At 47.2% G+C, this 15897-nt stretch overlaps 1 protein-coding gene across 6 annotated transcripts in view; it reads left to right on the forward strand.

Annotated features, from left to right (window-relative positions):
- Positions 1-15897, forward strand: part of npas3 (neuronal PAS domain protein 3) — a 101664-nt gene that overhangs the window by 23754 nt on the left and 62013 nt on the right. For 4 of the 6 annotated variants that reach the window (XM_088400062.1, XM_088400060.1, XM_088400063.1 and 1 more), the window contains one exon: positions 631-713. In XM_088400062.1, the coding sequence (XP_088256188.1) occupies positions 631-713 (83 nt within the window). Of the gene's footprint in view, positions 1-88; positions 335-427; positions 714-15897 lie in introns of those variants that run through there. The other 2 variants (XM_088400065.1, XM_088400066.1) reach the window with 2 other exon arrangements.

Raw genomic sequence — 15897 nt, forward strand, 5'->3', positions numbered from 1 at the left:
TCCGACGAGCTGCCCGATGACATCATGATTGGCGATTCACGGCACAGGAATAAAAGGGGGAGGGTGGGTGGGGGTAGGGGGTTTCGATTTGGTCTAATGAGATCTGCGGGGACCTCACAAACACCTCGGGCCACGAAGACGCACACGCGCCGTCTCGGCACCCGAGCGTCCGTCTGCTCCCGATGCAAATTATTGCACACGGCCGCCTTCTTCGACTTCCTGTTGGTCTACTTCCCGTTTTCGCTCTGAAGTAACTCAAGTGAGTGGACTTCACGGCAACTGTCACCATTAGCTTCCGCCAGCTCGCTGCGGCATTAGCATGGTCCCGCTCATTGTGAGTAGCGTAGCGCAGCGTGCGGCTAACCAGAAAAGCTGCCCGACCTCACTGGTTCCTCTTGTCCTGTGCAATGTGTGTTTGTCACGCCAGGCTGACTCAACCTGTGTGTGTGTGTGTGCGTGTGTGCGTGTGCGTGCGCGCACATGCATACACACGTGTGCGTGCGGCTTTGCTTGTTTCAATGTGTCCGAGTCTCACCGGTCTTCTTCTGTCCTGTCCTGTGCTTTCTCCCTCCCCGTGTGTACGTGCGTGTGCATGTGCGTTTGCACGTGCGTGCTGGTGTGTGCGCGCAGCCATCGGCGGCCAGAGGAGGAGGACCCCCGGCGCGTTGGCCTCGGACATCTTTGAACCGCACCTGGGCAGCCACATCCTGCAGGTATGACGGGCCCACAAACGTCGCAGTATTTCCCCCCATCGCCGGCTTATTTTACTCAGGTGTTTAACATCTTTTTTTTTCTTGTGACCAAAAACCTTTGTTTATAATTTGTCACCGCAGTTCTAAGTGTCAGGCATTCCTGAATGTTTGCTGTGAGCTGCAGTTTTTCCTCTTTCAGCAATCCACCCTTATTAATTTTTTTGATGGAGCCAATCCCTTTTTTGACCAAACAGAAAACGATAGCAAGAGCGGACAGCGTGACCAGGTCACATGATCAAACAGAAGCGACAGCGGGTGAACGAGCGCGGCGTGACGAACAGAGGGCTCCGCTGTCGTCTCGCTCTAATCCCCCCGATGTGCTTGACATCTCATAATATATCGTCATGATCCCCCCGAGAGTTTCCGCAGCAACCCCGCCGCGAAGAAGTCCTGATTGAAGCCCCACCGCGATCGGAAGTGACACCCGCAACGTGTGTTTTTTGTCTTGTGTGTGAGGTGTCTTTTATTTGCGACGTTCAGTAGCGCTGATTGCGCACCGTCACGTGATGAACAGCATATTTGGCAACGTAAGACAAAGAATGGCACTGTATATCAAACAAGCACACACCGTCACTTTTTGTATCTTGATGCTAACGCTAGCTAGCATCTTTGGGCGGCCAAAGATGCCGCCATGTTGCTGCTTGCCTCCTATCGGAAAGACTCAAAATATTTTGGGGGGATTTTGGTAAGATGCCCTGTGTCGATAGCATAGGCTACGCTCCGGCGTTGACAAAAAAGTCAAGAAAGTTTGAGAAACGAGCAAGTTGCGGTTTGTTCTTGGTACCTTTGATAGGAAAGTCGCCTCTGCCAACATGGCTGCCTCGTAGCCGGGCGCTGGCTGCTCCATTGCGCCGTGTCTATCTGTGGTTATTGTGCATTTCGACCAATCGGAAGCCAGCATCTGGGGTCATGGACTTAGCATAGCAACAAGTGCTATTTTAGCATTCACGGGAATCGTTTTTGGACAATTCTGCCGATTTCCAGACATATCTGAGCAAATAATGACATTAAGGGTACAACATGAGGCAAATGCCATCAACAGCTTGTATGTGGATACGGAGGTGCGCCTTCATGGACAATGACCAGATAGCGAGAGCGTGAGTTAGTGTGTTAGCTTGCAGGTCAGCTAGCACCTAAGCTAGTGTCCACCGCCTCCGCCGTCGGTGCCATCTTCATTAAGACATCCGGCCTCCGGGTTTAATCTCCCCCGCTCAGCGCGTCGCTAAGCGAGCGGCCGGCATTCATTAGCGCCGCGCTCGGACACGATCAATCACGCTGCCTCGCTCGCGTTCTTCAAATGTCATCCGCAAACTTCTCACAATCAATTAGGCCAACGATTAATGAGGCCAATTTGCAGACACGGCCGCCGCCGTCCCTCGTGCGTAAAGGTTAATATATGGGCGTTTACATTTACGTGTAGGTGAGCGGGGCAACGCTCGTGAGCGCGCCGGCATGATTGTACGCGCGTGCGGCGTGGCGCGGACCAAAGACACTTACTTCTATGCTAGTCTTTTTTTAAAATTCTATATTTTTAGTCACATATGCAGAGATTTTTGCTATTTGCAGTATTTTTTCTGATCACCCATTTATTCATTTTTTATCACTATTCTTTAAGACGTGACACGAACATCCAAGCAATTCCCCCCTTTTAGGAAAAAAAAATTAAACACAAACCTTTGGTGGCATGTTTGAAGAGCGCCAAATTCAAATCATGAAATAAAAGGCAACCAAGCGTTGGCTTTCCAGGGCGTCATTGCCGCTTGTGCCAAAGTGCCCCGAGTGGGTTTGCTGGTGCGCTTCGTTTGGAAGCTTTTTGCCTTGGCTGCGTAAATGACGATTCGCTAGCAAGCCTTTTCTGTGTCAAATTCCTCATCAGAAAGCAGCTCAAATTGAGGAAATTTATTAGGAGGTGTGCTTTGACTGTCATCCAGGAAACAACGAGGGATGTACGTGCGCGTGTGTGCATGTGTGTGCTTTCTCGCTCTCTATCTCTGTCTCTCTCTCTCTGTTGCTCCCCCCTTCCTTCATTTCGGTAATGTGTGTCGCCCTTCATCCATCTGTAATGGCTCGCCGTCACTCTCATCCTCTCCGCTGTTGTGTGCTGCAGCAGCTGGCAAGGGCGCTCCCCAGAGGTGGGCAGGGAGGGGCGGGGTTGTCGGCTTTATGGCTTGGCTCCTATCAGCAATCTGTTGCTTGCGTCCATCCGATTTGTTGCGTTGCGGAGTGCCCCGACATTCTCGCGCTGTTTGTTTCGTCCTTGCCGGGGCGCTGGATTGTCGCCCTTAATGCCTGAAGCAACTTTTGGTTGGAGCAACTTTTCACAGCGCTTGGGGCGGCTTTGCCAAAAAGAGCACCTGGCGACTTTTGCCACGGAAGCTGCTGTGGCAACGGTGTTTCACTTATTTGTTGTCAATTTGTCGTCAAATTTTTGCGACACCTTGTTATTGTTGTATCATGTTTGGTGAGGTCACAAGGCCAAATCAAGCTTCCTCAAACGTGCCGTCACTCAAACTTCTGGTTGTGCTTTCACCTTGGTAGAATGTCATTTCTTTCTTTCTTTCTTTCTTTCTTTCTTTCTTTCTTTCTTTCTTTCTTTCTTTCTTTCTTTCTTTCTTTCTTTCTAACTTTCTTTCTTTCTTTCTTTCTTTCTTCTCCCTTTCTTCGGCTAATCAAAACGCATGAAGGCCGTCAGGCTAAATGAAGACAAATGGAGCACAGCGCCGCTTTGGACTCATTAGCCGTCCGGCGATGCCCTCCTCCTCCTCCGCACACCCACTTGCCGCCTTGTGTGACGACTCAATTTGCATGCCAGCGTGACAGCACTGCTGCTGGCCTCTCGGGGGAATGCGCCATGCTGCCCCAAACCCAATGCGTTCTCGCGAGCGGACTTGCATTTCCACCTGTGATCATCTGTGGTAGTAGAATCAATCCTTAAGGGAATGAGTTGTCATTTACAGATGCAGATATTTTGCTTTTGAAGTAGTTTCCAAATGTGTGTGGGTCCATCGACCGCGTCATCTTTTGGGAATGCAATCCCGTGAAATATTAGCATCGGCACTTCTCACCATTAATCATCAATAATGGTGATTAGCGTGAGTCGTGTGACTGATGAGTCGTCAGGACGGCCGCTTCCTGCCGCTACGTCAATGCTAGGCTAGCGTCACACGCCGCATCCATCAAATCGGTGTGGCCGTTTAACTTTCTCGCCAATCTTAAAGGTGATATCGAGACCGTGTACCCAATGCACTGCTTGATATCCTGATGATTAGCAACGTGCTTTACAACTCCCTTGTCTGTGTCTAAATCAGGCTCCACAGACACACACTCCCTGTGCTGTATGACCACAACACATGCTACATGTAGATATACTCAAACATCAAAGTGTACATTCTTACAGTTTAAACACACACTGCATGACAGTCACAACATGCTACGCTAGTATGATGTAAGGCTCATTAATTGTGCCTGAAGACAAGACAGACACGACACTGGAAATGTGTGTGGGTGTTTGGTGGAGGATGTGCCTATTTAAGTGTCTGAATGTGTGTGTGTTTTCAAAGAACACACAAACGCAACGCAACCGTGACGTTCAGTGTTTTGGATGCGTTTGGTAGGGTATGCTGAGGTTAATGTGACGACAAGAAGGAGAGCGTTTCAGGCGTCCATCCTTGAGTTTGCGCCTTTGAGCGGCCGCCGTGCAGCACGGCAACACCTATAACAAGCCAGCGGGTGTCATGTGACCTGTCAGTATTTAACAGGTCATAGCTAACGCTAAAAGCTGCTTTTCATTGTAGAGCGATAGGAAAGCTTCCTCTTCTTTGCGCGTTTCAAAGGCGCTAATTGTTATCGACTAACAACGGACCAGTCGCTGACCAAAGTCAAAGTACATTTGGAGAGCAATCTACTGGTCGCCATCCATCATTGGAACCTATTGAGATGGCGGATTGGTTGCTTGTAACCTGATGAGTGTGTTTTTGCTTTGGCATCCTCTTGCTCGCTGTGTCAACCCCTCTTGGCATTATTGACCGTTGGCCTTTTCTGACTTTGTTGTGCTCTCACCTCGCTCCCCCCCTCCCTGCTCGCCTGGCCTCCCGCCCGCAACCCCCCCAACCCTAACCCCTCACAAACGATCAATAACTTCTTCCTGATCGTTCTATCGCCAATCAGCAGCAAGTTGGCCTTTTGGACTTGGCAATGATGGCGCAAAAGTTGACCTTTGCGGGACAAGCGTCAGGAAGTGCCTCAGCGAGACAGGAAATAGAGGAATGCAGGAAATATGTGACCTGCTCTGATTTCAACTTCCAAATGGTTCTGGTTCAAAGCTGCCGTTGGGCTTTCAAATCAGGGTTGTGCTCTGGAGGCTTCACCTTCCGCCCGGCCAGAATCGGGCAAGGCAAGGACATTTCTTTGGTTCTTCCAAATCTTGTGCGCCCATCTTCTCCCTGAATTGCTTTTCATCACGCCTGCTAGTCCTGGCTTGATTTCGTTACTTGTGCCTTTTGCATACATCACATCCTTTTCTTTTACCATTCATTTCACATGGACACACACACACACACACACACACACACACACATTTTCCATTTGTCACTACGAGGCAGCTGAACAGTAACATTGAAACAGTCTGTTCTGAATGGTTAAAAGATGGCCTCATCTTCATTGCGCGTATGAAGTTGGGCGATCGATGCAGTAATCTGCAGAAGGAAGGTGGCAAGCAGCGAGAGAGTGAGAGAAGCGTTCGGCAGCACTCTCAATCAATGGCATGACTTTCGTTTATGGTCCAAATGTCCTCATTTGGACCATGCGTGCGCGTGCAGGTACATGTCACGCTGCCATCTGTGGGTGGAGGAATCCGATGTCAACACACCACTTTGATCACAATCAATTATTTATCACTGGTGTCGGCTAGCACTCTTAGCTAATGCTAATCTGTACTAATACCGTTAGCCAAGTCGAGTCTGCATGATGTCAAAGACTAATGGCTATTGTGAAAATGTGCATGCTGATGCTAATCTGGGCAAAAGCTGCTAGCGATCGCTAATTCATGCCGATAATGTTTGACACGGGCAAATAACCTTTATATATACATACTCACACATATATTAGTATATACAGGACTGTCTCAGAAAATTAGAATTTTGTGATAAAGTTCTTTATTTTCTGTAATGCAATTAAACAAAAATGTCATACATTCTGGATTCATTACAAATCAACTGAAATAGTGCAAGCCTTTTATTATTTTAATATTGCTGATTATGGCACACAGCTTAAGAAAACTCAAATATCCTATCTCAAAATATTAGAATATCATGAAAAAGTAAACTAGTAGGGTATTCAACTAATCACTTGAATCATCTAACTCGAAACAGCAAGGGTTTCCTGAGCCTTGAAAAACACACAGCTTGGTTCAGTAAACTAAATCACAAGTATGGGGAAGACTGCTGATCTGACTGCTGTCCAGAGGACCATCATTGACACCCTCCATCATGAGTGTAAGACACAAAAAGAAATTTCTCAAAGAGCAAGCTGTTCACAGAGTGCAGTTTCAAAGCACATCCACAAAAAGTCTGTTGGAAGGGAGAAATGTGGCAGGAAACGCCACACAACCAAGAGAGATGACCGCGGCCTTAACAGCATTGTGAAGAAGAGTCGCTTCCAGAATTTGGGGGAGCTTTAAAGACAGTGAACTGAGGCTGGAGTCCAGGTATCGAAAGCCACTGTCCACAGACGTGTCTGGGAATTGGCCTACAATAGCCGTATTCCCATGGTCAAGCCACTTCTGAAGCGTCTGACTTGGGCTATGGAAAAGAAGCACTGGACAGTTGCAGAGTGGTCCAAAGTCCTCTTTTCAGACGAAAGAAAGTTTTGTATTTCATTTGGAAGTCAAGGCGCCAGAGTCTGGAGAAAGGCTGGAGAGGCGCAAAATCCAAGTTGCTTGAAATCCAGTGTGAAGTTCCCACAGTCAGAGATGGTTTGGGGAGCCATGTCAGCTGCTGGTGTTGGTCCCCCGTGTTTCATCAAGTCCAGAGTAAATGCAGCTGTGTACCAAGAGATTTTAGAGCACTACATGCTTCCGTCTGCTGCAAAGCTCTATGGAGATGATGATTCCATTTTCCAGCATGATCTGGCACCTGCCCACAGTGCCAAAACCACGAGTAAATGGTGTACTGACCATGGCATTACTGTCCTCGATTGGCCTGCCAATTCCTCTGACCTAAACCCCATAGATAATTTGTGGGGTATTGTGAAAAAGAAGCTGAAAGACACCAGAGGCATCCTCAGCAATGCCACAGGCTGATTGCCTCCATGCCACGCCGCATTGTTCAAAAGGATTTCCAACCAAGTACTGAGTGCATAAATGGACATTTTCAAATGTTTGAATTTTTTTTTTTTTGCTGTTATAGTAAATCTTTCTTTTTTACTTGGTCTGAGGAAATATTCTAATATTTTGAGATAGGATATTTGAGTTTTCTTAAGCTGTAAACCATAATCATCCATCCGTCCGTCCGTCCATCCATCCATCCATCCATCCATCCATCCATCCATCCATCCATCCATCCATCCATCCATCCATCCATCCATCCATCCATCCATCCATCCATCCATCCATCCATCCATCCATCCATCCATCCATCCATCCATCCATCCATCCATCCATCCATCCATCCATCCATCCATCCATAAACGCACACGCACACACACATGCACACACACACATATATATCGACATCCATTCATCCATCCATCTTCTTCCCCTTATCCGTGGTCGGGTCACGGGGGCAGCAGCTTTAGGAGAGACTCCCAGACTTCCCTCTCCCCATCCACTTCATCCAGCTCATCCCGGGGGATCCCAAGGTGTTCCCAGGCCAGGTGAGAGACGTAGTCTCTCCAGCGTGCCTGGTCTCCTACTGGTGGGACATTCCCAGATCACCTCCCCAGGGAGGCATCCAGGAGGCATCCTGATGAGATGCCTGAGCCACCTCATCTGGCTCCTCTCAAGTGGAGGAGTAGCGACTCTACTCTGAGTCTCTCCCAGATGACCGAGCTTCTCACCCTATCTCTAAGGGAGAGCCCGGACTTCCTGCGGAGAAACCTCATTTCGGCCACTTGTATCCGGGATCTCATTCTTTCGGTCACGACCCATAGCTCGTGACCATAGGTGAGGGTAGCAGCGTAAATCGACGGGTAAATTGAGAGCTTTGCCTTTTGGCTCAGCTCTCTCTTTACCACGATGAACCGGTCAGAGTCCGCATTACTGCCGACGCTGCACCGATCCGCCTGTCGATCTCGCGCTCCATCCTCCCCTCACTCGTGAACAAGACCCCAAGATACTTGAACTCCTCCACTTGGGGCAGGATCTCATCCCCAATCCAGGGAGGGCATTCTACCCTTTTCCGACCGAGGATCATGGACTCGGATTTGGAGGTGCTGACCCTCATCCCGACCGCTTCACACTCTGCTGCGAACAGCTCCAGTGAAAGCTGGAGATCACGGCCTGAAGAAGCCAACAGCACCACATCGTCTGCAAAAAGCAGAGACTGCTGAGGTCCCCAAACCGGACCCCCTTAACGCCTCGGCTGCGCCTCGAAATTCTGTCCATAAAAATTATGAACAGAATCGGTGACAAAGGGCAGCCTTGGCGGAGTCCAACCCTCACTGGGAACAAATCCGACTTACTGCCGGAAATGCGGACCAAACTCTGGCATCGGTGTTACAGGGACCAAACCGCCCTTATCAGTTGGCTCAGCACCCCGTACTCACGGCTGAGGGCGCTTGCACTTCAAAATATTCCACAGGCTCATATAACGATAGATAAACTATATTTCAAATAACTATAATACAAGCCAATAATATTATCAAACCATCCGTGCACTTTAATTCCATTAAATCCATCGATCAAATTCCTCGTCCTTTGTCAACATCGCCGCGCGTGCGCCCTGACGTCAGCCTCGTCTTTATTCCACAGATCTACTATATAACTATATTGTAGCGTTAACAAAGTACAAGGATAGACCTGGGTTTGGTAAACGGCTCTTTATTAAACAAAACAAACTTCCAAGCGTGTGGCGGCGTGGACTTCCAGACAGACCGGGCGTGCGTAATGGCCATGTCCGAGCCCCGCGCACTGTTCGCGGACAGCCACTCGACCGAGCGCCGGCCCCCGACTCAGTAGAGTGGACCGGGCGTGCGTAAAAGCCATAATAGTTTTTCAAACCTTCTATGTCACTCCAAATCCTTAATTCCTTCAAACTCTTTGTCCTCCGTGTCACTTAGAAATGATCTAAGTGTAGTCCTTATGTGGGCACGTTTGTATGTAAACAACCGCCGCGCCGCGCTACTGACGTCACTTGAAATAGTAATCCATTGGTACATCACGGTTCTCCAAACTTTCTTTCTGCTGCTCGATTACTGTTTTCAGCTGCATATTTTACAACTTGAAGTTTGTAACCTGCAAAATATGAGTTTCTTTTTGGTGCCATTTTTCTTAAGCCCACCCAGTTGATGAGTCACGGCCAACGGTGAAATTTAGAGCGCCCTCATCCAGTTTCGTCTGAAAATATATATTTTTTTGGTTGTTTTATCAAAGTCAAAGTCTGCTTTATCGTCAATTTTTTTTTTTATATGCTAAGACACACAAAGAGATTGAAATTACGTTTCCACTATCCCTCGGTGAGATAGTACACATATGCATACAAGCAACACAAAAAAAAACAAGAAGGCACAAACAATGAATAAATAAGAGTGTTGAATAAATGATAAATAAACAAATAATAATAAATAATAATAATAAATATAAGAGGAGCAAAAATGGATCAAGTGTACATACTGACGTAGATGGGCGTCAGTGCCACGGGGTGGTAGTCATTGAAGCAGGACGGTGCAGGTTTCTTCGGCACAGGAACGATGGTGGCAGCCTTGAAATACGAGGGGAGGATGGCCTGCTGCAGGGAAACGTTAAAGATGTCCGTGAAGACACCCGACAGCTCCCCAGCGCAGTCCTTCAGCGCTCGACCCGGGATGTTGTCAGGGCCCGCCGCCTTACGGGTGTCAATAGCGGCAAGCGCCCTCCTCACACCGTTGGCAGAGAGGCGCAGGGGCTGCTCGTGTGGGGGGGGAGCTGTCTTCAGCGGGCAAGTGCTGTTCTGGGCGTCGAAGCGAGCAAAGAAGCGGTTAAGATCGTTCAGCAGATGAACGTCGCCTTCACAGCTCCGCGGCACGGGCTTGTAGTCCGTGATGGTCTGAATGCCCTGCCAAAGGCTCCGTGCGTCCTTGCTGTCCTTGAAGTGGGTGGAGACCTTGCAAGAGAACGCCTTTTTTGCTTCTTTGATGCCCCGGGACAGGTCTGCCCTCGCTGTCCTCAAGCCAGCCTCATCCCCTGCTCTGAAAGCTTTGTCCCTGGCCCTCAGCAGTCTGAGGACAGCCCCTGTCAGCCACGGCTTCCAGTTCGCACGAGTGACGACGGATTTTGAGCGAGTCACATCATCGATGCACTTCGCGACGTAAGAGGAAACAGAGTCAGCATACTCCTCTATGTCCGTCCGATCGTTGTAGGTGGCCGCCCGCCTAAACATGTCCCAGTCAGTAGTACCAAAGCAGTCACGAAGGGCATCGGAGGCACCCTCAGGCCACACCCGAACCCGCTTCCGAACCGGCCTGGATGCCCTTACAAATTGTCTGTATGCGAGCAAAAGCAAAACGGTGAGATGGTCAGAAAGCCCAAGATGGGGGAGGGAGGTGGCTTTGAAAGCTGCTTTATGCGCCGAGTAGACCAGGTCCAGTTATTATATATAATATAACTAATATATTTAGTTTCTTTCTCCTCAGTTCTGTGTTTAATAAAGTCTTTATATAATTAATTCTTTTTTTTGCAGGCATTCAACAGACCCCCAGTGAACCAATCTGGTCATTTTGAAGTTTTCTTTGGTCGCTGAGTTGGACAGTTTTTATGATATAGAGTAAATAAAGTATTTAGAAATAAATTATAGGCTGCATCTACATCCTCTTTTTCATAAACATTCCTCCAGTCTTGAGCTATCAGATCATTTCTAAATGCGTTCAGAGTGCCATTTGTTCTTAATCTTCTTTGTATGTTTACTTTGCTATTGTCTAAGTTCTTATGTTTACATTCATGGATAAACACCGGCAGATGGTCAGTGATATCGTTTATTAATAATCCACTTTCTAAATTACTTGTCATATTATTAGTAAGAATATTGTCTATTACTGATGCTGAGTGGGTGGTAATTCTGCTTGGTTTGGTTATGCTAGGATATAAGCCTTTACTATACATTGCATCTACAAAATCTTCTATCGCAGGTGTTTTATTTGGATTTAAGAAGTCTATATTATTGTCCCCACATAAAAAGGCTACCTTCTGCTCGGCGTTTGAAACCATGGCCTCAAATACTTATTTGAAATTTTCAATACTAGAGTCGGGTGTTCTATAAACGGCTAACAATGACACTCTTCATTTTAGCCGTATCAATTTCAACAGTAATACATTCACATAAGTCATCAATAACATTTGTCATGCTTTCTACAATCCTATACTTTAACCTACTGTCTATATACAGTGCAACTCCACCCTTTTTATTTGTCCTATTCACAAAATTGAAATTATATCCTTCTAATTCAAAATCGGTCCCTTTGTCGTGGCTAAGCCAACTCTCAGAAATGGCAATTATATTGAATTGCATGGTGTAATGCTGTAAATAGTTTATAATCTTATCAAAGTTTGCGTATAAACCCCTACTGTTGAATTGTATTATTGATATATCTTGCTCTAAGTTGAATTTCTCCTTGAATTGATTTTCAATGTAATAACAAGTTGCTAGTTACATAGTCAAAGAAATTGCTTTCCGGGTCTATATTGTTTAAGGTAAACGCAAACAGTCGTCTTCCCATCCACCCACATCCAAATTTGAGCACATACACACCCACAGCTCCACGTCCACACACACGCACCCGCATACACACATATCATTTGTAATGGCAGCCAAATAGTTGAGACAATTTAACCAATATAAATCCAGCGAAAAAGTTGCGTAATAGTGGTATAAAAATTTTGCAGGTGTATTTATGAAAAACAAGTCCAGTTTTAGTTCATGGGGGATATTGAAAGAAAGTGTGATTGTGATAGTCAGTCGGCGTTCTTAGCCCCCCAACAAAAATTACCAGTAATCCGGCAAGACACCTAACTCACCACTACCAAGCCGTGCTCTTCAAGTGCAAAAAAGGCATCCACGATATGAAATAAAAAAGAGTACTTCCAAGATGAGTCCAGCGACAATAAGATAGAACTTTTTCCAGTAATTCCAATTGGCGGAAGGATACCGAACAGTGACAAAAATAATAAATCTGGGCAGCTAGAGGATGTTCTATTCGGATATGCAGTTTCATATTTCTCCAGGTCTTTGAGGTCCCGGATAAGCAGGACCCTCGCCTCCTCACCAAGTGAACCATTTGTGCGAATCCAGCTTTTATAGTCTCTTGTCCATGTTAAAATGGATTTTCTTTTGTTTCTTCAGAACCCTCGCACGTTTGGCAATCTCGGTGTTCCTCTTCGTAAGGTGTTCGTTCACATACACCTGTGTGTTCCTCAGTTTCCTTCCTTGTTTCAAAAGCTCCGTTTTGTGTCTTCTGTTTACAAATCTCAGAATGATGGTTCGCTCTGATTGTGCATTTCTTTTGGGAAATGGCAGCGATACTCTCCTTATGAATGGTGACGTCATTTCTGTTAAAGAACTGAATCACCCGTTCCTCCAGTGACTGCTTTTCTCCTTCAGTCAAGTCCGCCTCGTTGTTCTCTTCTCGGGTGATGTTGGAGTATGTGCGGTGTGTTGTTTTCAGACCGTCCAACTCGTCAACTCTCTTTTCCAACTCCGCAATTTTCTCGTCCTTCAGCGCGAGTAGGTTGTTTAGTTTCCTCATCTTCAACCAGACCACTTATTTTTCCTACATTTTCCACCATTCCGTCCATTTTCTTTGCCAGGTCTTTCAAGGCCTTCTTAATCTCGATTTCATCGTCGTCATCGTCATCACTACCTTGGGACTCGCGCCTCCTCCTTCGCCGCCGGTTCGCCATCTTTCAATCAAGTCACTCCAGCGTTCTAGGATAATCGTTTGGAGCTCAAGGTTTTGTTGATTCCCAATCGAAGAACACAAGCGAGCTGGACGGCACAGCAGGGGCCCACACTGCGTCCTGATTCTGCTTGCAAATTTGCTGACTTCAAGGCAATCGGGCGATGATAGACAACTAGCACGCCATGCCGAGCGAAGCTCAACCAAACCGGCTGAACGCCACTCGGGTTCAGATCAGGGGGGACATTCCTCCCAATCATCCCTTCCAGCTCTCACTGTTATTGCCCACGTGAGCATTGAAGTCACCCAGTAGAACGATGGAGTCCCCAGAAGGAGCGCTCTCCAGCACTTCCTCCAGGGACTCCGAGAAGGGTGGGTACTCTGAGCTGCCGTTTGGTGCATAGACACAAACAACAGTCAGGACCCATCCTCCCACCCGAAGGCGGAGGGAGGCTACCCTCTCGTTCACCGGGGTGAACCCCAATGTGCAGGTGCCCAGGGCAATAAGTATACCCGCACCTGCTTGACGCCTCTCACCGTGGGCAACTCCAGAGTGGAAGAGAGTCCAGCCCCTCTCGAGAGGGCTTGTACCGGAACCCAAACTGTGTTTGGAGGCAAGTCCGACTATGTCTAGTCGGAACTTTTCTGCCGCGCACACCAGCTCGGGCTCCTTTCCAGCCAGAGAGGTGACATTCCATGTCCCAAGAGCCAGCTTCTGCAGCTGGGGATCAGACCACCAAGGTCCCTGCCTTTGGCCGCCGCCCAGCTTACTCTGCACCCGACCCCTTTGGCCCCTCCTACAGGTGGTGAGCCCATGGGAAGGGGGACCCACGTTTCCTTTTCGGGCTGTGCCCAGCCGGGCCGCATGGGCAAAAGCCTGGCCACCAGACGCTCGCCTTCAAGCCCTGCCTCCAGGCCTGGCTCCAGAGGGGGGCCCTGGTGACCCGCGTCCGGGCGAGGGAAAACGAAATCCATTTATATTTTTCTTCATAAGGGGCTTGTGTGAGCCGTGCTTTGTCTGGCCCCTCACCTAGAACCTGTTTGCCATGGGTGACCCTACCAGGGGCATAAAGCCCCAGACAACATGGCTCCTAGGATCATAGGGGCACGCAAACCCCTCCACCACGATAAGGTGACGACTCACGGAGGGGAAGCCATAATCAAAAATATTAAAATAATAAAAGGCTTGCAATATTTCAGTTGATTTGTAATGAATCCAGAATGTCTGACATCAGGACTCTCTCAGAAAATTTGAATAATGTGATGAAGTTCTTTATTTTCTGAAATGCAATTAAAAAAACAAAAATGTCATACATTCTGGATTTTCTATGGGATTCAGGTCAGGGGAATTGGCAGGCCAATCGAGGACAGTAATGTCATGGTCAGTACACCATTTACTGGTGGTTTTGGCACTGTGGGCAGGTGCCAGATCATGCTGGAAAATGAAATCATCATCTCCATAGAGCTTTGTAGCAGACGGAAGCATGTAGTGCTCTAAAATCTCTTGGTACCCAGCTGCATATACTCTGGACTTGATGAAACACAGTGGACCAACACCAGCAGCTGACATGGCTCCCCAAACCATCGCTGACTGTGGGAATTTCACACTGGATTTCGAGCAACTTGGATTTTGCGCCTCTCCAGCCTTTCTCCAGACTCTGGCGCCTTGACTTCCAAATGAAATACAAAACTTGCTTTCGTCTAAAAAGAGGACTTTGAACCACTCTGCAACTGTCCAGTGCTTCTTTTCCATAGCCCAAGTCAGACGCTTCTTCCGTTGTCTCGAGTTCAGAAGTGGCTTGACCATGGGAATACGGCTATTGTAGCCCATTTCCCGGACACGTCTGTGAACAATGGCTTTTGATACCTGGACTCCAGCTTAAGTCCACTTTCTTTGAAGCTCCCCGAAATTCTCGAAGCGACTCTTCTTCACAATGCTGTTAAGGCTGCGGTCATCTCTCTTCTTTGTGTGGCGTTTCCTGCCACATTTCCCCCTTCCAACAGACTTCGAGTGGATGTGCTTTGAAACTGCACTCTGTGAACAACTTGCTCTTTGAGAAATTTCTTTTTGTGTCTTACCCTCCTGATGGATGGTGTCAATGACGGTCCTCTGGACAGCAGTCAGATCAGCAGTCTTCTCCATATTTGTGATTTAGTTGACTGAACCAAGCTGAGTGTTTTTCAAGGCTCAGGAAACCCTTGCAGGTGTTTCGAGTTAATTAGACGATTCAAGTGATTAGTTGAATACCCGACTAGTATACTTTTTCATGATATTCTACTATTTTGAGATAGGATATTTGAGTTTTCTTAAGCTGTATGCCATAATCAGCAATATTAAAATAATAAAAGGCTTGCGATATTTCAGTTTATTTGTAATGAATCCAGAATGTATGACATTTTTGGTTTTTTAATTGCATTTCAGAAAATAAAGAACTTTATCACAATATTCAAATTTTTGGAGACAGTCCTGTATATATGTATACACAGTCAAACCTCGGTTTTCGAATGTCCCAGTTCTTGAACAATCGTAATTCGAACAAAAAATTCGAGATTTTTTTGCTTTGGTTGTCGAACAAAATTTGGAGGTCGAACCACGTGAGATGAGCCGGGAGGACCCGAGAAAACCCGACCGCGCGGCCCGGATGCCGACTGACTCCGTTGTTATTGTATTTTCGTTACTTTGAGGATTGTATTAACCCTTAATCATGCCTCCAAAGAAAGCAAGTGGGAGCAGTAAAGCCATTCTAAAACACAAAGACGCTCTTAAAGCAATGTGACAGTGAGCGCCCGGCGCGATCGAACCAAACTAAGCTCCCTGCGCACTGAGGTCCACTTAAATTTTGGGTTAGTACCTCAGGACTTTAAAAATATATTCTAAATTTCAGCGTCGGCTCTGTCACAATAATGCGACAAGCGCGGTGCAGTTGCGCGTTCGGCGGTGCGCTGCAGTTGCGCGATCGGACAAAATTAAGCTCCCTGCGCACTTAGGTCCACTTAAATTTTGGAAACGACATCAGGACTTTAAAAACATTTTCTAAATTTCAGCGACGGCTCTGTCACAATA

This window comes from Syngnathus floridae, chromosome 16 (assembly GCF_059516105.1).
Source record: "Syngnathus floridae isolate MCC-2025c chromosome 16, RoL_Sflo_1.0, whole genome shotgun sequence".
NCBI lineage: Eukaryota > Metazoa > Chordata > Actinopteri > Syngnathiformes > Syngnathidae > Syngnathus > Syngnathus floridae.